This window comes from Rousettus aegyptiacus, unplaced genomic scaffold, assembly GCF_014176215.1.
Source record: "Rousettus aegyptiacus isolate mRouAeg1 unplaced genomic scaffold, mRouAeg1.p scaffold_m13_p_3, whole genome shotgun sequence".
Classification (NCBI taxonomy): Eukaryota; Metazoa; Chordata; class Mammalia; order Chiroptera; family Pteropodidae; genus Rousettus; species Rousettus aegyptiacus.
The window spans coordinates 60473656-60496142 of NW_023416306.1; the positions used below are offsets into that span (position 1 = coordinate 60473656).

Below are 22487 nucleotides of genomic sequence, written 5' to 3' on the forward strand. Positions count from 1 at the left end.
GCATATGCTGAGAATCTTCCTGAGCCACCCAGATACCAAGAGAAACCCTGTCCTGGACTTCTCTATTATCACAGCCTGAATTTGAAGGCTCTTTCAATTATCTCTTAGACATTATGCATCATTAGATTGCTATACTCAATCCTCCCTTTCTATGACCTTGGTTTCTCTCTATTAAAGTTTTATCACCAATGAAACAGTCAATAAAGGAATGTGATGTCTGGTCTTATTTATTTATTTGTTACTCTTACAAAATCTCATTTTTGACTGGACTCAGACTTAGAGGTAGAAGCTCTCAGAGAGGAAAGTCTACGTCTCTTGGCAATCTGTTCCTGGCGTTTCTCTTTGGCCTCCTAAAAAAAACAACAACAAAAAAAGGAGTCAAAACTTGTCTGTTTAAAAAAGTATACACCCAAAGTTAGGCCTGACTCCTTCCCCTCCATCCCAATCATTAGGCTGACCTTCATTCTCTTGGCCAAAAGTTTAGCATATTCTGCAGCCTCTTCCTTATTTTTCTTAGTACGCTGTTTCTTCAGAGCAATACGCCGACGTTTATGCTGCAAGACGCGTGGAGTAACAAGACGCTGAATCTTGGGTGCTTTGGTCCTAGGTTTCTTACCTAAAAATTTAAATGACTTATCACTTTAATCCCCTTGTTCATCAAAACTTGACTTAGCAGTATCTATGAAAACTTGCCTTTTAAATCAAATTTGACCTATTCTATAACTTAAAATATAAGAAAAACAAAAGTACTTCCAAAAAGTGACCAAACTAACTTTATTAGGTGCCAGTGTTTTCCTTAAAAGACACATTTAATCCTCATAAGACAGCTCACTAAGCCATACCTAAAGTTTGGATGTCAAACTCAAGATCATATGTAAATTTAGATTACTTTAACAATTAAGTCATACTGCAAACTTTTTTCTACTTTGATTTCTGTCTTCTTTAGTAGGATATTAAATATCCTTGGTACTATTATCCTTGGTACTACAAGACAAAAGCCTTATTTTAATAGTATTAACTGCATATTTAAATGAACTGGAAACTAGAGCATTATCTTCATCTCTATCCTATCATGCGTTGAAGTCCTATTTAGCTTGAATCTATATTTTCTTTCCAATCTGTGGGGAACTAAACCATTTGTTAAAATATGTGGTTATGTTCTTCATAAAATATCGTCATTTAGCCTATGGATTATAGATTTGATTCAGAGCTTAATTAAGTCTTTTCAGATGCAATCATTTTAGTTTGTGGACACCTAGTGAAAGTAACATATACTTAAGGTAAATATCTTAAGACTAAATGCTCAGTTGTTCAAGTTCTGCTTAAAGTGAGATAAATGACATAAATACCTGTCAACTAGCAAACATACTACACTGATGGTTGTCAATTACTCTTTCTTTAAAAAGAAAAAAAAATGTTAAGTTTCACGAAGGTAAGTAATTTGCCTATACTTTGTCCTAAACACTTAAAATAGTACCTGGCACCTAAGTGGTGTCTCAATATTTGGAATAAGTGACCAATGAGCAACTTAAGTCCCCAGTTCTGAAAACCAAAACCCATTTTTTCCGGATTTATCAGGAAAACCCAGCTTGAACTGACATTATTTATTCCATGTAATGTAAATATTCATACATTTCACTACAGAAACCTCACAAACCTCATGTGTTATGTTGCTTAATTTAACAACGTACCTTATTAAAATATAAAGCTCCAAAATCCCATACCTGTTCCTTAGTATTCTGAATATAGTATTTTTCTAACTTCGATTTCTCACAACTCTTATTATTGCTATCCACACCCCACAGATGAAGAAAATTAGTGCTAGAAGTTAAAGCAGTTGATGAAAGCATTTCTTTCTTTTGTAAACAAATTAGAAGCAGATATGAAAGAATGAGCAAAAGTGTGAGGATTTAGAGCACATTGATAGTCCTAGAATTTTCTATCATTCTTTTAACTCAAAAGCAATGAACTTAAAGTCTAGTAGTTATTTTTGGATAAACATATATCAATGACTTTCAGACAAATTTTCAAGAAAAAATATAACAATCTAGAGGGCAATGTCTATAACAAGAATTAATACCAGCTACGTATCTTGACCCTCACCAATATTTTCCTAAAAACTTCAGACACATAATAGTAGGCACAGATCTTCCAATATGCACACAAAACACCAGCTGACAAATCACCAAACCTTCAGCAAGCTCTAAAATTGCATAATCTTCCTTACCTTCTTTGTTTAGGGGCTTTCTCACAACGTATTGGCGGACATCATCTTCTTTAGAGAGATTGAAAAGTTTGCGGATTCTGCTAGCTCTTTTGGGCCCCAGGCGACGAGGCACAGTAGTATCAGTGAGACCAGGAATATCTTTCTCCCCTAAGAGTCAAGTGAACAAAGAAATTTTAATTCAACGTTCTTACAAAGCAACAGACATTCTTTATGAATTGCTAAAGAAAGACCAAAAAATCCACAACTCCATTGGTCAAACTGGATACTGCAAATAAAAAAGCACTTGGCCAATCAGCTTTAAATCAGTGTCAACAAAAACTCAAGGACACAAGCCTCACCTTTTTTCACAATGACCAAGTTGAGAACACTCAGATTGGCATCCACAATGCAACCCCGAACAGATTTGCGCTTTCTTTCTCCAGTCCTCCTTGGCCTGTAACAGGAATGCCCCTTACTCAGTAGCAGGCGGACACGGCCATGGGTCAAGACACCCTGCTTCATGGGGAAACCTTGCTTGTCGTTTCCACCACTGATTCGAACCACATAACCCTGCGGGGAAAAAACAATGATATGCTATAAAATAGACTGAAGTATAACCTCAATTTATTAAGCACAGTTCATTAAGACCAATTTGAAACAAATTTTTCTTCACTCGGTTTTGTCTGCATTTCCAATTTACAAGTCTCATTAGCAAATTCCTTTGACTCAAGCCATACTTCTGTTTTACTGAGATAATAGCTCCATGAGTTTAGATAAAGACTGTTAAGAAACCAAAGTATCAACCAGCAACAAACAAAAACACCCCTTTTCTTGGCACTTTTAAAGGCAGTCTTTGGAGACTACTGCTTTGCAACGCAATTACGTATGTTTATTTTCCCATTTGATCTACATAACCCGGCCAGGTGATAGCTTTTCCTTATGGCATTTGGGAGTAACTAACCCAAATAGAGCATACAGAACCCGGAGTTTGAACCACATTACACATACCAATTACCAACAGCATTTACTATCTCTTTAATAGCTGCAACAATTCAATTCAGTAGTCAACTCTTACCTTCCATTCTTCACCCAGAGCGTCAGCAGCAACTTCTGTGGCCATACGCTTCTCATAAAATGTACGAAGTTTTCGTTCATCGTCCACTTCAATGAGCTTCTGGCAGCCAGTGGCTGGGAAAGAGATGTTCAGCTAAGAATTTAAGCGGGGCAGGGGGGAAAAAAGAGCTTTACGAAAACTGCAGAACCACCTACAAAAGCATTCCATTGCAAAAATCCTTTCATGTCACCTCCATACAATCAGAAAACTTGAAATATTGATTTTATTCACTGAAGCACGTGTGCATAATTACGCGCAAGAAACACCGCACTAAAAATAGGACACATTTTTCCAAGCCCTGCGGAGGAGCTGGGGCGAAGGGTGATCTGCTGCCATTCACCCTCTCTCGGAGTAAGGAACCCAACCCGTGGGACGCCAACTGGCCAGTATGGCCGCATCTGTCCGGACGCCACCATGGCCTCCCGACATGGCCCGGCTCCAGCAGCAATCTCTCGCCATCCACTTTCCCAAGAAGCTCCGGCCCTATTAAGGGCGAGCTTCCTCCTACCGCAGACCCTTCTCTACCTAGAGCCAAGGCTTTGGCGAGCTACCACTGCGGCAACACCGTGTTTTGGGGTACGATGGACGCACCCCAAGCCTAGTTCAACACCCGCTACCATTTCGTACCTTCATCCTGAAGCAGCCGACCGCCTCCGAGGCGCCACGAAAAAGAGGCCTGACTTCCGCTTAGAGATCACATAGACACTTTCAGTTCTCGCGAGACAAAAAAAAAAAAATCCTGGCATAGCGGAAGTAATCGGGTTGGAGGCACTTCCGGGGGTGGAGATAACCAGCAGTCAGGTGGAGGGTTCTGGTAATCCGCGAGTCAGCACCGTCTGTGGCACAGGTTCACCTCGGAAGGTTAGACTCGTCCCTGCCTGAGGTTTTCCACGTTCCCGTGGGCTAGGGCGGAGCCCCAGTTCGATGTCTGACACTCTACCTTTGATACTACCCAAGGAAGAGACTGAGACCGGAGTTCAGCTCGCTTAGGCTTTCCTGTAGTTCAGACTCCGTTGGAAGATTTTCATTTCGGGAACGTGTCTTGCCCGCCCTAATTCTGGCAGTCATAGCAAGACACCCCGAAAACCTTATTTGTTTTTCCCTTAAATACTCGAGCATCGCTTGTCCTGTAACCGGTCTGTAGTCATTGTTGTTCTGTCACAGAATAATATCCTTTGCCGCCCTGTAACGCTAGCTTGAAAAGTGTACTGGCCTTAAAAAAAGCTTTACACAGTCCCAAACTCACTACTGCCGTTGGTTAATGCCATGCAAGTCTTTCGGGTTAGATATCCCTCCTAAGAGAAACCTTGCCTGATAACACTGCCTCAAATAATATCCCTCTCATTCTCTGGTATAGCACTATTTTACAGTACTTAATCATGATATATAAATAGGTTGTTCATGGTCTTTCTACTAGATGAAAAATTAAGTCTTTACTATGATATACTCAGAACCCAGGAAAGTGTATGGCACATAATACATAAATGCTTAGTAAATATTTTTAAATGGTTATAACCCCAGCTCTGGTAGATTTAGTCCATTAGAGTGTGGTAGTATGGAGGCAGCCAGCAGAGGGAAAAGTGGATGTATGTGGTAAATTTTGAATCAACAATGATGCAACTCTTAGTACAGAAAGATGTGGGAAAGATACAATGCATTTGATAGTCTTCCAGAACATGCCTGGGAGAATGCGAACTCGTGTGATCTAACTGTACCCCACACTCTCAATCAATACTTGGAAAGAAAGAACATTTATTGCCTATTACATTTTTTTTCAAGAGAACTGCATTTCAAGTAAATAAAAATAATTTTTGCTTTCCAAGGTTATTACATCCCTTTGATTTGCTTTAGTATCATAATATTTTCAGCTTAGGTCTGCTTCACATTCAAAGTTGAAAGATTCTACTAATCCTGTTTGATCACCTGTTGTTAATATATAGAATGTTGGTGAAATGCATTTAAAACTTGCATATATAATTTTTTTGTTGTTGTAGCAAAATAACAAAATCACTTTAAGTGGACAATTAAATGGCATTTAGTACATTCACAATATTGTGCAAACACCACCTCTATCTAGTTCCAAAACATTTTCATTATCCCCAAAGGAAATCCTATACCTATTGCAGCAATTGCTCCCCATTCACCTCACCTATCAAGTAGTCTGTGTTGTCTCTATGGATTTATTTATTCTATATATTTCAGGTAAATAGAATTAATCAATATGTAACCTGACCTGGCTTCTAATATTTTTTTCAAATTCGTCATGTTGTATAGCATATATCAATACTTCATTCTTTTTTATAATTGAATAATTTTCCACTATGCATAGACCACAATATTTTTATCCATTCATCCATTGATGGACTTTTGGCTGTTTCCAACTTTTGACTATTGTGAATAGTGCTGGCATGTTTCAGTACCTGTTTTCAATTCCTTTGGGTATATACCTGGGAGTGGAATTGCTGGGTCATGTGGTAATTCTGTGTTTAACTCCTGGAAGAATTCCAAACTATTTTCACAGCAGCTGAACCATATTACATTTCCACCAGCAATGTATGAGGAGTACAGTTTCTTCATATCCTGGTCAAAACTTATTTTGTTATTTTCTTTTTAAATTATAGCCATCCTAGTGAGTGTAAAGTGATACCTCATTATGGTTTTTGATTTGCATTTCCCTAAGGACTAATGATGTTGAACATCTTTTTATTTATCTGTTGGCCATTTGTATATCTCTTCTGGAGAAATGTCTGTTCCAGTCCTTTGCCCATTTTTTTTTAGCTCTGTTTATTTTTTATTGACATAGTGGTAGTAAGTTTATATGAGGCAAAGAGTAAAGTCCAGGACTATTGCTCAGGTTTCTTTCTCTTTTTTTTATGCATTTTATTTATATGATAAAAACATAATATTTAACCAATTTTACATATACAAGTTCCGTAGTGTTAAGCATATTCACATTGCTGTGAAACAGATCTCCCTAACTTTTTCATCTTGCAAAACTAGAACTGTATACCCATTAAAAATAACACCCTTCCCCACACCCCCAGTCCTGGTAGCCATCCCTCTTCCTGTTTCTATGAATTTTACTACTTCAGGCACTTCATATAAATGGAATCATACAATAATTGTCTTTTTGTGATAAGCTTATTTCACTTAGCATAATGTCCTCAAGTTTCACCCATGTTGTGTAGCATGTGACAGGATTTCCTTTTCAAAGCTGAAAATAATCCATTGTATATGTATACCGTACTTTGCTTATTCATTCATCTGCTGAGGAATGTTTCAAACCAGCCACAACATTCCTTTAAGCCAAATCCTAATCCAGAGCAAGGCCCTAACTCTCAATTCTATGAAGGCTGAGAGAGGTAAGAAAGCTGCAGAAGTTTGAAGTTAGCAGAGCTTGATGAGGTTTAAGGAAAGAAGCTGTCTCCATAACACAAAAGTGCAAGGTGAAGCATCAACTGCTGATGTAGAAGCTGCAGCAAGTTATCTAGAAGATCTAAGATAATTAATGACGGTGGCTACACTGAACAGCAGATTTTCAATGTAGATGAAACAGCCTTGTACTGGAAGAAGATGCTACTTAGAACTTTTCATAACTAGAGAGAAGTCAATGCCTGGTTTCAAAGTTTGAAAGGACAACCTGACTCTCTTATTAGGGGGTAATGCACCTGGTGAGTTTAAGGTAAAGCCAATGTTCATTTACCGTTCCAAAAATCCTAGGGCCCTTAAGAATTATGCTAAATTGACTCTGCCAGTGCTCTGTAAATGGAGCAACAAAGCCTAGATGATGGCACATCTTTTACAACATGGTTTACTGAATATTCTAAGCTAACTGTTGAGACCCACTGATCAGAAAAAAAGATCCCTTTCAAAATATTACTGCTCATTGACATTGCACCTGGTCACCCGAGAGCTCGGATGGAAATGTACAATGAGATTTATGTTTTCATGCCTGCTAACACAGCATCCATTCTGCAGCCCATGGATCAAGGAGTAATTTAAACTTCCAGGTCTTATTTAACAAATACATTTCACAAGGCTACAACTGCCATAGTTAGCGATTCCTCTGATGAGTCTGAGCAAAGTAAATTGAAAACCTTCTGGAAGGGATTCACCATTCCTGATACCATTAAGAACATTTGTGATTCATGGGAAGAGGTCAAAATATCAACATTAATGAGAGTTTGGAAGAAGTTGATTTCAACCCTCATTGATAAGTTTGAAGGGTTCAAAAGTTTGGTGGAGGAAGTAAATGCAGATATTGTAGAAATAGCAAGTAGAAGTAGAAGTTGATCTTGAAGATGTGACTGAATTCCTACAATCTTATGATAAAACTTTCACAGATGAGGAGTTGCTTCTTATGGATGAACAAAGAAAGTGGTTTCTTGAGGTGGAATCTACTGGTGAAGTTGCTATGAAGGCTTGAAATGACAACAAAGGATTTGGAATATTACATAATCTTAGTTGATAAAGTAGCGGCAGGGTTTGAGAGGGTCGACTCCAATTTTGAGAGAAGTTCTATTGTGGATAAAATGCTATCAAACAGCATCACATGCTACAGAGAAGTCATAGGTGAAAGGAAGAGTCAATAGTACAAACTTAATTGTTGTATTATTTTAAGAAATTGCCACAGCCACCCCAACTTTCAGCAACTACTACTCTGATCAGTCAGCAGCCAACACTGAGGCAACACTTTCCACTGGCAAAAAGATTATGACTCACCGAAGGCTCAGATGATGGTTGGCATTTTTTAAAAAAAATTTAAATTAAGGTATACACATTGTTTTTTTTTTAGATGTAACACTATTGCACATTTAGTTAGACTATGGTACAGTGGAAACATAACTTTTATATGCACTGGTAAACCAAAAAAATCATGTGACTCACTTTATCGTGATGTTCATTTTATTGTGGTGGTCTGGAATCAAAATCACAATAACTCTGAGGTATGCCTATTATAAATCATCTCTAGATTTCTTATAATACCTAATACAATGGAAACACTATGTAAATAGTTGTTACACTGTATTATTTAGGGAATAATGATAAGAAAAAAAAAGAGTTCAGTACAGATGTAGCCATTGTAGGCCTAACTACATAGTATGCACCAGCAACAACTTAACATTTTTTTTCAAATACTTTTGATCTGCGGATAGTTGAATCTGTGAAGGCAGAACCCACAGATACAGAGGGCCATCTACATATAAAATTTATGGTTTTCTTTTTTATCCTATTTTTAAGAATATTTATAACTTTATATAGAAGTCAAAATTTTATAAAAGGAATTCTTAAGTGGTAACAATGAGTTAGTAGAGTAAGATATCCCTTGCTCATAGTCCCCCCACCAACAATAATTTGGCATCTATCCAGGGACAAAAATGCCTTTGGGAGAACTTTGAGATCCAGGTAGATTGTGAAATCCCTGTGCAGTCCAAGACCCAGGAGAGCAGTTTTGAGAAGGAGGCAGGCCTGCCCCCCAAGTAGCTGAACTGCCTACCATGGTTGGAGCTACAGACCTAGAAACAGCTCCAAAAACCTGAGGACTTGGCTACGGCCCCATTTAGCTTTGGTTCTGTCACCAGCACCATGTGCTAGGGGATCCAGGAGGAGTCATGTCCACCTGTGTATTGGGTAGTAAGCACACAAACTTCGGTCCTGGCTGCGGACTCTGAAGTGGCACATGAATTGGCTCCAGCCATTCGGCTGTGACCTGGGAGCCCCTGAAAGAAAGCCTACTAAACTTGGTCAAAATGTAGGTTTTGAAACGGCCCCGTAACTGAGCTCCAGCCTGTCCTAGCTGTAATCCTCAAACAGTCCTGTTAGCACAAATGAAGAAGGGCCCCATTGGGCCCCCGGTGGTAGAAACCTCACAGCATTCCTGGCTTCACTTTTCCTTGTCTGATAGCTTAACAACAGACTGTCCCCGGTGGCTTGACCCAGAGCTTGGAATGTCCCCTGCCATAGAAATTTGCCCTGAAACTTATGATTAATTCCCTTATGTTTACTGATCACAATCTTTCTGGTCTAGCATTCTTTCCAGACTATTCCCACCTTTGTTCCTGGGTTACTGATGCCACCAGAGGACCATGTTGTCAGAGGAATGGCTCCGGCTCTGTGAAGCATAATGGGCCCCCTGGATTAATGCCCAGATTTTCCCTTAAATACCCCTAAGCCGGACTGAGAATGCAAGGCAGTTTTTGAAGGTGTTAACCCGTTGCCTTCTAAGATCACTTGTGCTCTGACAATAAACACTTATTGTAAATATCCCAACTCCCGTGTCGGTCTATTGGCTGAGTGGCACAGGCAGCACAGCCCCGGACTCAGTTGCCCTCTGGTTTTCCAAGGACCAACAGAAAACACTCCTTTTGTCACCTGGAAATCCTGAAAGGGCCCTATGCTTGCCTCAGGCTTCTCTAGCCATGGTCATGGAGCAGTTCAGCCCATCCAGGGACCTGGCAGGAGAAATGCCAATTCATGCCTCCAGAGCCAGGTCTGCAGACCTCAGTGTTGGCTGTGAAACCTGACACAGGCATGGGCCTCCATTTTAGGCCTTCTCGGCCACAGTCCATAGCCAGTTCTGACCACTCAGGGATCTATCCGATTACCAGGTCCTCCCACAGACCTGGTGGGAACTACATCCACACACCTGGTAACAGGCTGTCAGAGGACCCTGCTGTGATGCCTGAAGCGAACGTTTGTTCTAGCATCACCCTACTGAACAAAGTAATGATGGCAGTCACATACTACCAGGGACCAGATGGGATCCACGCTGGTCCAAGCCCCTGGTAACAAGCCCCTTGACCATGGACACCACTGCAGACCCAGTAATATTCTTATTACTGGCACCAACCTAACAAGACTGTGATTCTGGAAGTAATCCCATCAGCCTGGGGAACTAACACAGATATCTGTAACCCCATGTTCACTGCAGCATTATTCACAATAGCCAAGACATGGAAACAACCTAAGTGTCCAATCAATGGATAAATGAATAAAGGAAAAGTATATGATACAATGGAATATTATTCAGCCATAAAAAGGAAATTCTGCCATTTGCCACAACATGGATGGACCTTGAGGACATTATGCTAAGTGAAATAAGCCAGACGAAGAAAGACAAATACTTTATAATCTCACATGTGGAATCTAAAACAAACAAACAAACAAACAAACAAAAAACAGTGCTAAACTCATAGAAACAGAAATTAGAATCATGATTGCCAGGGGCAGGGGGTGGGGGAAATGGGGAGATATTTTGGAGACAGAGTGTGAAGTGTCTATGGGATATACAAGTAGAGACATCTAATAGGTTGTTGGGTATATGGGCTTGGAGGCTGAGCATTTGACACAGTAAAAGAGGTGGGCTTTGAGCAGGGGCCTGTATTAATTTGGTAGGGCTCCTATAACAAAGTGCCACAAACTGGGTGGCTAAATAGTGGAAATTTATTTTCTCATAGTTTTGGAGCTAGAAGTTTGAGACCAAGATATTGGCAGGACTGGTTTCTTCTGAGGCCCTTCCTTAGCTTACAGATGACCATCTTCTCTCTGTTTCTTCACATGGTCTTCCCTCTGTGTGTGTCTGTGCCCTACTCTCCTCTTTTTATAAGGACACCAGTCCTATTGGATTAGGGCCCACCCTCATAACCTCATTTTAACTGAATTACCCCTTTAAAGACCCTATCTCCAAATGCAGTCACATTCTGAAGTATTGGGGGTTAGGACCTCAAGATATTCTTCAAGATAAAAATTGGGATGGGGGGAGGAGCTGGGATAGGACACAATTCAGCTTATAACAGGGCCCAAAGGTGGAATCTCTCAACAACAAGGATCCTGACTAAACAATACATTTTTGTATTCAATAACATTAAGTTAAAGTAATTCTAGAAGCAATCAGTAAAGGTAAAAATTTTCCCTCACTCACTGGTAAATAAGTTTTTCAAGTATGTTTGAGAAAAGGGATATTTTCCAAAAAGAGGTATAAATACAGAAAGGAAGATAAATAGTAAAGGAGGAAATGAGTTTGTGCATGTTAGTAAGCTGTTTCATATTTGGCTGAGGTCAAGGAAACAAGAAAAAAGATCACCTTAGACACAAAAAACTAAATGTCAAGGGCAATTTCTATTTGTAGGAAGAAACTAATTTTTAAAATATGCCACACTGTGTTTGGGGAAGGAAGTTAAACCAAAGGAATGAAGCTAGGAAAACTCCTTGGCATTATTTCTGTAACTGTATTCAGGAGCAAGAATTACAATGGATTTCTCACCCCTCGGGTCAGGGACTAAGGGATGTTTTTACAGAGTTGTTGAAAATAAGCTCCAGCATATAATTATGAAATATTTCGTGGAGGGCAGGAAGGAAAGGGGATGACAGAAAGAGTGCAAGAATAAATCTTTTTTTTTTTTTTTTTTTTTTTTTAAATCAGATCAAGTCATGTGTCAGGGCAATCTTCTTTTGTCCCATGTATTTTCATTCCGTAATAGCTATGTGACCTTGGACAACTTACTTGCTCTCCTTGTGCCTTTGTTTCTCCATCTTAAAATGGTGACAATACTTTCCTAATACAGTTCTTGTCAGAGATAAATGAACTAATATGCCAAAAAAGTTAAACACTTCCTGGTGCACAGTAGACTTTCAGTGAATGTTAGCTATTCCCATCCTCCCTACCACATCATCATCGCTGTCATGACCCATGTCCCTCTAACTTTGCTCATGTCTTTCTCACTGCCTGCATTGAGAAAGACATGAGCAAAGTTAGAGGGACATGGGTCATGACAGCGACCCATTTTTCCTCTCCATCTGTTTTAAGTTGTGCTGCTTTTGGAAGTATTTCCCTAGGAGTTTGACCCAAGCTGACCTCACTACGAGGAGGAGATGGAAGCCTGACCTTGGTGCTGAGGTGTTCTGGATTAATTCGGACAGGGAACAGCCATGGGAGGATCTTCAATATCACTCAACAAACATGTACCGAGCACCTACTTTATGTCAGCACCAGGTTAGGGGCTGGAGATACAGGGATGAAAAGGGATGGTCCTTGCCTTCAGGGAAAACTTTTTACTTAATGGAGAAAGAAACATAAGCTGACAAGTAGCGATATAATGGAGGTATTTGAAAAGGTTCAGCATATAGGAAAAATGTGGGAAACAAACTGTCGGGATCATCCCCTAAAAACATGCGGAAATATCTCTCATCTTCAAAAAATTCCATTTCAACCCAACCACCTCTTCTGGCTATCACTTCTTTGCAAATCCCTACCCTTTTCCTAATTGCAAAGCTGTAATAATTGTGCTATAGATTGAATGTTTGTGTCCTCCCAAATCATATGTTGAAATCCTAACTCCTGATACAACAGCTGTAGGAGGTGGGCCTTTGGGAGGTGATTAGGTCAGGAAGGCGGACTTTCATGAATGGGATTATCACCCTTATAAAAGAGGCCCAGGAAAACTCTCACGCTCTTTTTGCCATGTAAGGACACAGAAGATGGCTCTCTGTGAGGAAGTAGGCTCTTACTGGATCCTGAATCTTGATCTTGGACAGCATGACCACAGGAACTGTAACAAATAAATTTCTATTGTGCATAAGCTTTCCAGTCTATGGTATTTTTGTTATAGTAGTCCAAACAGACTCAGATAAATTGCCATATTTATTATTTCTACTTTCTCATCATACATTCTCTCCTCTTCTAAAAAATATGCTTAACATTTCAAAAATTATGAAAAGGTACACAGCTTTCTCACCCTACCTTCCAGTTTCCTCCTCTTATACCTGGCGCAGTTATCTAGAATTAGAAGTTTGTTTATATATTCAGAGATTCTTTTGATTATTACAGATATAGCCTATCTTTTTTATATCAATGGCAACATATTATGTATGTCATGTTGCTCCTTGTTATTTTCCCCTTAACAATACATCATGGGGTACTTTCTCTTTTAATACATGAAGAGCTTCTTCATTGCCTTTTACTGGTCTCCTCCTAGTGGTCATTAGTTTCCAGTTACTTGCTGTTACAGAGAAAGCTGCAATTATATGAATGAGCCTGCATGTAAGTCATTTCCCATGTCTGGAAGTAAAAATGCAAGATAATTACTAGAAGTAGAAAATCCTGGACTAACTATATATACAGTTTTAATTTCGATAGATAATGCTAAATTGCTCTCCATAGGGATTGTTCTAATTTATAGTCCCACTAGCAATGTATGAGAGTACCTGTTTCTCTAAAGTCTTGCCGAATGTTATCAAGCTTTGAGACTTTGTCAGTTTGACAGATAATAAATGTTATTTCGATGTCATTTTAATTTATAGCTCTACTACTATGAGTTAAGCATCTTTTTATATATTCTCCTGTTCTTTCTTTTACCACTTTTTTTTTTCTGTTTGTTGGTTAACACTTTGTATATAAGGGAAATTAGTTCTGCATAAAAGTTTCACATTTTTTTTTGCCAGCGTGTGTCATTTTGTTTCTTCTTTCTTCCTCCCTTTCCAAACAGCTTTATTGAACTATAATTCCCGTATTATACAATTCATCCATTTAAAGCATACAATTTAATTTTTTAAAAATCGCAAAGTTGTGTAGCCATCACCACAATCTAATTTAAAAACATTTCTATCACTCCCCAAAAGAAACCTCATCCCCATTAGAAGTCATAACTTATCCCCATTCCCCCCAACTGCCCTGCCATCTCAGCCCTGGGCAACCACTAATTTACTTCTTTCTCTATAGATTGGTCTATTCTGCACATTTTGTATAAATGAAACCACAAAACATGTGGCTTTGGTAACTTGCTTCAAAAGAAGTTACTTTTTTCCAATACTTTCTTAAACCTGCTCTAATCAGGATTGTGTCCCCACTTAAACTATCTTTAAAAGGTCATTAACTATAATCGTCTTGCTCTATTTCCTTTTCCCTCCCACCTCATTAGCTGTGCCTTAGCTTCCTTGCTAAGTTCCTCCTTCTCTTTCCTCTAGACATGGGAGTCCCCAGGGACTCAGTCCTTGCTCCTCTTCTCTTTTCTATTTGCACCTCCCTCTCAGCCACTTATGTGGTCCCTTGGTATTGGTGAGACAACTGGCTTTCTGTAAAAATCTGCTCCCATAGAATTCCGCTCCCAGGATTATGGAATAGACATACTTTTCCTATCACCTTGCTTAGTACAACTAAAATCCCCAGATGTTTTATATAAAGCAAGCATCTGAAAGGTGGAAAGAAGGTGGCAGGCTGGATAGGGACCTCAGAACCCCAGTAATGACATTGCGGTGAGTTCTCTGGATTTTCTTTTTGCCGCATATATCCCGGAGTTGGAACTGAAGAAGCCAGCAACTCAAAATGCCAATAGGCATAGAGTGAAATATCCTCAACAAATGCTTGCTTTCTCTAGTCAGAGGACCAGGAAAGGGGCAGATTAGCAGCAACACAGAAACTTGCAGATAACATTTACTCTAGCCAACTACCACAGGAAAACAAACAAAAAACTACAACCCAACCCCACTCACACAAGCAAAGATTGAATGAGAATCAAGACTTTCACCATTATGAGTCTGTAAGGAAGTTCCCCAATAATCCTACCAGGTGATGTCACCTCAATCCCTGTGCTGCCAGTGGAGACTGCTTGGAAAGCTTGGACTCCAAGAAGAGTCCTCTCTCAGGAGTCAGTTCAGCAATCTGGACATCTAATTCCAACCTGGAAGAAATAAGGCAGTAACTTCCTGCTACCCTTCCAAAGCAGCACCAGAGAAAGTCAGCTGAAACAGAAGTTACATAAGTTAATATGAAAATGTCAAGGCTTCCGTAGAAAATCACTCATCATACCAAGAATGAGAAAAATCTTAAACTGAGTGAGAAAAGAAAATAGATGCAAACATGAAGATGACATAGATGTTAACATTATCTGGCAATGAAATTAAAACAACCATGATAAAAATGCTTCAATGAACAATTAATATTTCGCTTGAAATAAGTGAAAAAAATGAGACCTAGCAAAGAAATAGAAAAGAAGAACCAAATAGAAAATTTCAAACTGAAAAGTATAACAACCAAAATAAAAAGCTCAATAGAGGGACCGGAGAGCTGAATGAAAGGGATAAATGAAAGAATCAGTGAACTGGAAGATAGAACAGTAGAAATCACCTAATCTGAACAACAGAGAAAATAGATTTAAAATGAACAGAGCCTAAGGGATCTGGGAACTAAATAAAAAGAAAAAAAGATCATGTTATTCATGTTATCGGAGTCTTGGAAGGAGAGGAGAAAGAAAGCAAAGCTTAAAAAGTACTTAAAGAAATAATGGCTGAAAACTTTCAAAATTTGACAAGAGACAAACGTACAGATTCAAGAAGCCGAGCAACTCCAAACAGGGTGAGCCCAAAGAAATTCACATCAAGACACGATATAATTAAACTTCTGAAAACTAAAACAAAGAAAAAATCTTAAAATCAGCTAGAGAAAAACAGCATGTATTTGTAGGAGAAAACAATTTGAATGATAGTGGATTTCTCATCAGAAATCATGAAGGCTAGAAAAAAGTGGCATAATAATTTTTTCAAGCACTGAAAGAAAAACCCTGTCAACTCAGAATCCTTTTATCAGCAAACATATTCTTCATGGATGAGGGGGAATACAAGAATTCTCTTTTGCTAGCAGAACTTCTCTAAAAGAATGGCTAAGCGATATTCTCTAAACAGAAGGTAATTGATAAAAGAATGAAGCGTGGAACATTAGGAAGAAAAAACACTAAGCAAAAATATGGGTAAATACAATAGACTTTTTTTATTCTCTTCAGTGTTCTAAATAATATTTGATGGTTAAAGCAAAAATTATAACATTGATATGGTTGTAAATTTATGTAGAGAAATTATTTAATACAATTATAAATGGGGGAGAGCAAAAGGATGTAAAAGGAGGTAAGCTTTCTATACTTGAATAGTAACATTAGTAAATCATGCTGTTATGTATACAAAATGTAATACTTAGAGCAAATGCTAGAAAAACTACACAAGAGATACACTCAAAAACTATAGAGAAATCTAAATGGAATTCTTGAAAATGTTCAAATAACCCATAAGAAGATGGGGGAAGAAAACAAGAACAAAAACAAAGAAGGGGAAAAAAAACCCACAAAAAAATATAGGGGCATAATTAAGCTCTAATATAACAATAATTACACTAAATGTAACTTTGTTTCAGTTACATATTTACACATACTATATATTGCTATTTTATCTAAATTATTTTTTCTTGTACACTGTGGTAAAAAAATTTTTTCAATTCACTGCCCTAAGGAATTGCTGAGGACAGAGCTTTCCTGGTCACTCTGATTATACAAATGGAATTCAGGTTCTGATCCCTTTAGGAAAACTAAGGCTGTGTGTCTAGCTAGAGCCCAGGGGATGACTGTTCTGGGCCTGTCAAACTCAGGTGGCAATTCTGGCAACGGGGATTCTGCCAATTTCTTCTGTGAGTGGAAGCTGAGAGTGGGATTTAGTCTGGTTGAGTTCATCAGCCAGTAGGAAATCACACAGACCCCCAGGAGCATCCCAGAAGTACCACAAAAAGAGCAGGGAGAGCTGTAGCTCAGACAACCTGGATCCATTACACTTCTTGTTCCTGGCTGGCTAGAAAGGTGGCCCCTATGGAAACCAATGAGTTGTTTGTAGTTAGCGGGTATATGCAAGGAGGTGCCCAAGTTACTCTATAAAATTGTCACTACAAATCCTGTCAAAGGTTTCTTCAAAATGCTCATCCTAAAATACAATAGTAACTTTTCCAAGTGAAGAGAAATCTAAGTCCTCATGGTGTGTCTTACTCATTTGGGGAACTGTCGAATATTTTTAGAATTAAATTTCTTCCAATTTTCAGACATCAAAAGAGGGTCATGTGCCACCCAGTTTCTGTATCATTTGTTCTCCAGGTTGCATTGCTAATGAGAAAAATTAAAGATTTGTGGCTCTTTCTGGTGTCTAGTTGGCAACTGTCCCCATCTATAGACTAGACTACATTTTAGATCCTTGTCTCAGTTATAATAATTAGAGAATTTGATTTAAAAAAAAAAGAATGATCTTCTCACTGGTCGCAATCTTTTTTACTTTCTTCAAGGCCTCTGACCTCATACCTGGACCTCTCATTTTCAGTAGACAACTTTTTCTCTTATTTCTCTCAGATTTAGGAACTGCTTTAATCTTCTCTCATTCTCTCTAGGTGTTTATGTATGTTCTCCACATCCCCCTCTTTCTTAGCATAGAGTTCTGTTAAGATACTTGGTTTTAAGCCACATAAACCCAACTCGAACTAGCTTAAGCAAAAGTATGACTCTGTTATAAAGGTCCTAGGTAGCTTGGGAACATCAGCATGTGGCTAGATGCCTGGATGTAGCTGGAGCAGGGACTTCCTTTTCAGTTGGACTCTTGTCTACACAGCTCTTTTTGGGACTACAATATTCTCTTGCACTGTTGACCAGTTCTGCCTGCTCCTCCATCCTCCTGGGAGAACAGGTCACCAATAATGCCCAGGCTTACATCTCTATTCCATTGGGCAGCCAGATGGGGCTAGAAGAGCTCAATTCTGTTTCCAAATTCCCACTGATGCATTCTGATTAGCCAGCTTGGGTCCAGACCCACTCCTGGACCAATGAACTCTAGCCACAGAGGTGGGTCACAGTGTTTCGCCATGGCTGTTCCCATGGTAGCCATGTGCCTGGAGTTAGGGGCCCAGGAAGGTGGGAGGTGGGCAGTTCTGATAAAAGAATCAACAGAAGGTCCCTGAAAGAAGGGGAGGCTGTGACAGACAAAATAATATGTGCCTACTCCATGCCATCTCTTCTCTCCAGGCAAATTGTAAGATCTTGAGTTTCCATTTCTACCTCTTTCCATTTCTTTCAGGATCTTTACCCTTTTGTTCTTCTACATTTGAAATCTGTTCCTCTACCTACATGCCTTTACCATAGGGTCAAGTTTGCTCAAGCTCCTCCTATACTAAAAGAACGTCCTGTAACCTTTCTTCCAGCTCCTGCACAATCTATGTACTTTTCTTCTCAATAAATTTCATCTCCCCCTTACTCACATTTTACCCCAACTTGGCCTCCTCCATATTAACTTCCACTGCCTCCATTTCCCCACATGGTTTCTTGATCTCTGAAAGGCTGAATGAAAGAAGCATGAGGTTTATAGGCCATTATGATGCAGCCCTTCCACTGGGTATGATGTCTCTGATGTACCAACCTCCTCACAATACAGCTCAGGAAGCAAAGAGCCCAGCCACACCCCACGCCACCTCCACCCCTGAATTATGAGGCATGGCACTAACCAGACTCTGACTTTTCTTGCTTTCTGGTTCCAGAGTGTCTGTGGCCACAGCACCACCTGGACCCCACCCAGGCTGCTGATAGTCAGCTTGTTTACCAAAGCCTCCTATGGTAAAAGGGCCTTCTCACACAGAGGCCTGGGAGGGTGCCCTCTCAGGCTGTTTGCCTTGTGTGAGGATAAGATCCCTGCCAGTCTTGTGAAGGGGACAGGTAACAACCACTTCTAAAGGGCTCACTCACCAGCCTGCCTTCTGGTGTTCTTGGCTACATGGGTGCTTGTGGGGACACCCTATTTAATGAAGCCTTTTGTGTCTTTAGTTTTTAAAAACACTTTTTAATATTGAAAATTTTAATCACATATAAAATGGACAAACTAGTTTAATGTGTCCATCACTCAGTTTCAACAGCTTTCCATTTAAGGCCAGTGTTGATCAATCTATACCCACAAAACAAGAGTCTCCCCTTTTATTTCAAAGCAAATCTCAGATATTATATTTTGTCTGCAAATATTTCAGTAGGATCTCTAAACACCAATGCTCCTTTTTTTGTTTTTTTTTTGTTGTTTTGGTCAGGTTTATTAAGGTATAATTTACATGCAGTAAAATTTACCTTTGAAAGGTAAGGTCTGAGGTTTTATAATTTCATTTAGTCATATAACCATCACAATCAGGATATAGAATAGTTCTGTCACCTCACAAAATTCCCTCCTGCCCCTTTTCAGTACCCTTCTCCTACCTCCAAATAACCACAGGTCTATTTTCTTTTTTTTAGTTTTATCTTTTCCAGAATGTCATAAAAATGAAACGATAAAGTATGTAGCCTTTTGGAGACTCACATTTTAAAATTAATCATCATACCATCACCAACATCTCCCTAATCAATAACAATTCCCTAATATCATCAAAGTCCCAGTGTCTACATCTCCATAATTGCCCTAAAAAGTATGTTTACACTCTGATTTAGGATCTAAGCAGAGTCTACACATTGCAATTGGTTACGTCTCTAGAGGAAATCTGTAGGTTTCCTCCCACCTTTTCTATGAAGAAATCAAATTGTCACAAAGTTTCCCTTAACCTAGATTTCAGTGATTGCATCTGTATGTTGTCATATTTTTTTTTTTTCTAGCCTTGCTTCTAAAATATGGCCCATGTACCAGCAGGAAATTTGTCAGAAATCCAGAATCTTGGACTCTGTTCAAGGACTGCGGAATCAGAATCTGCATTTTTAACATTTTTAACAAGATCTCCCGGAGATTCAGCTCCTGTGAATTGGTAGTGAGAACTGAAGTTTTGATCTGGTTTGATTCTGTTTTTTGGCAAGACCACACTGTTGGTGGTGGTTCATCTCTTACTATTTCTCTATTCCTCTCTCTTCTGACTGCTCATGCCTGCCAGGACTGGTGCCTCTGTGTCACTTAGGTTTCTATAAATGTAGGCACACCCAAGGATCAGCCCTCCGCCTGCCTTCATTCTCTGTCCCTACTGTGTCCTTGTGAGCTCATTTACCCCAGGGCTTTCAAGTATTACTTTATTGTCATGATTCACAAATCTTTCTCTCTAATCCTGACCTGTCTTTGGTCTCCTAACTTGCCTTTTCAGTTGCTGAGAGAATATGTCTTCCTGGATGTTCAGCCTGCCTCTTTAACTCAACAGATCAAAGCCTAGATCGATATTTTCCCTTTTATCTTCCTTTTGTGTTAGTAAGTAACCTAGCCATCTTCTGATCACTCAGGCTAGATTATTTGAAGTTGTGCTCTATTTTTTCCACTTGTTCACATCCTACTTTTAATCAGTAGTTAACTTCTATTTGTCAACCTTCTGTATTCGTTGGCCTTCTTTAGGCTATGCTGGAGTAAGAAACGATCTCCCCCACCTGCCCAAATCTCAGTGGTTGACAATTCAAAGTTTTATTTTTTTTGCTCACATTATAAGTTGGCTGCTCTATGTGTATTCTTCATTTCAGGATCCAGGCTTAAGAAAGTCCTAATTTGGGATGTGGCAGAGGGATAAGAGGAATGGCAGAATTAGGAACCACTTTCAAAGCCTCTGCCGAGTCATGGCACAAATCAATTCCATGGACATTCCATTGGTCACAGCTAATGACAAGGTCAAGTCCCATGTCAGTGGGCTGGGAAAGTATGTTCAAATATCTGGATTCACTAGTGCAATCTATCACAACTTCTATTTTATATCTCAATCACATGCCTTGTTTCAATTCCCCTTACCCCTGCCTTAAACTTCACCTATCCACTTGCTCTGGGAAGCCTTTCCTGAGACCCTCAGACAAGGTGACATCTACTGCTCTTTGCTGTCATGGTACATGTACTTTTTCATGGCACATGACACATTTGCAATAAATTATTTATGTAATATTCAATGTCTGACTTTCCTTCTAGAGACTACACACTTCACCAGGGCAGACACAGCATCTTTTTTGCTCACATTTTATCCTCGGCACCCAAAAAAGCGTCAAGGCACATAGCAAGTATTCAATAATTATAGTAAATGAATAAATGCATGCCTTAGTCATGCCCATATTATCCCTCATCAGGATTATTGAAAGACTTTACCAATAGTTCGACATCTATTTCATTCTTCTGCCATTGAGATTTCCTTCCTAAAGACCTACTCTTTTCATATCACCTATTTGTCTTTTAATTCAGCCTCCTCTCCTGCTACTTTTTCAGTTGAAACATAGTATTTGAAGTTTCCTGAATTATTATCCTTTCTTTTGCATATGCTGTTCCTTCTGGAGAATCCCCTCTCAGTGCTCTGCCTAGTAAAATCTTATTCCTTGTGTACATCTTAGTACTGAGGCTTCCGCCTCTGCTGAGCCTCCCTTGGCTCCCAATGCACACTTGGGCTCCCCACCTATCTGCTTCCACATTCCAGGTATAACTTCAATTTTCACCGTTATCATGTTACAGTCTAATGGTTTGTGTGCCTCTATTAGACTCAGCAATACAAAGCCAAGAATGGTATTTTATTTGTCTTTGTATTACCAAGCACTTAACATGGAGCCTTGCACAAAGCAGGTGCTCAAAACTGCTTACACCTTTGCCAACTGCAGTTCTCTAACAAAGTAACCCCTTCTCTATCCAGAAGCAGCAGTCAAAACACATGTTAACAAATTCCATGCACTTCAGGCAAAGGCAAAGCCTCAGATTTCCAATCAGAATCAACCTTTTATTCCACATCCAGTACTAACTTTGTGGTTTTCCAGTGCAGATTAGAGAAAGGAGAGAGGCACTTCTGAAGAGAGGCCTACTGACAACAGCCAGAAGTGGTCTCTGATGGCCTGTCAGTAAATTAACTAGAGAGCAGCAAATGTGGCCGCCACCTTGGAGTGGTTGCAATAGTGTTTTCTGGGCGAGGCCCTGTTTCCTATAGCCCTCTTCCACAATTCTGAGCCTGGAGACTTTGCCTTGGATTAAAAATAAAACAAAACAAAACTAAAAAAGCCTTACTCACTACTTGTGTTTCCCCCCTAGCTGAAGAGTGGGGCCTGACCCGAGGCCCTGGTTTCCTGATGATGAGCCTGAAAAAAGGAAATGACTTCTCATATGGGCTTCTCTTTTCTTCCTCCTTTCTTTGGTGGCAGCAGCAGCCTTGGCTTGGATTTGCTTTTTCAGGGAAGCAAAGTGTACAGTCCATAGTCAATTTCCACTTCACCGCACATTGGCTAAAATGGTGGTTCCCAAACTTTACTATGGGTTAGAATATCACCTGGAAGGCTTTTTAAGCCAGAGATAGTTAGATTCTGTAATAGTGTAAAAAAATGCATTTCAATAACATCTTCCTTGTTCACATCTCCCCTCTTTACTCCCACCATTACTACTTTGGAAAATATGTTGTTATGGTTATTGGTATCAATTCCT

At 39.4% G+C, this 22487-nt stretch overlaps 1 protein-coding gene across 1 annotated transcript; it reads right to left on the bottom strand.

Annotated features, from left to right (window-relative positions):
* Positions 1 to 209: 209 nt before the first annotated feature.
* Positions 210 to 4054, bottom strand: RPS6 (ribosomal protein S6). Its single transcript, XM_016160431.2, has 6 exons — positions 3948 to 4054; positions 3282 to 3413; positions 2566 to 2776; positions 2228 to 2374; positions 459 to 616; positions 210 to 350 (listed from the first exon to the last, which is right to left on the bottom strand). The coding sequence occupies exons 1-6, from the start codon at positions 3951 to 3953 to the stop codon at positions 255 to 257; spliced, it is 750 nt and encodes a 249-aa protein (XP_016015917.1). The 5' UTR covers positions 3954 to 4054; the 3' UTR covers positions 210 to 254.
* Between the last annotated feature and the right edge of the window lie 18433 nt (positions 4055 to 22487).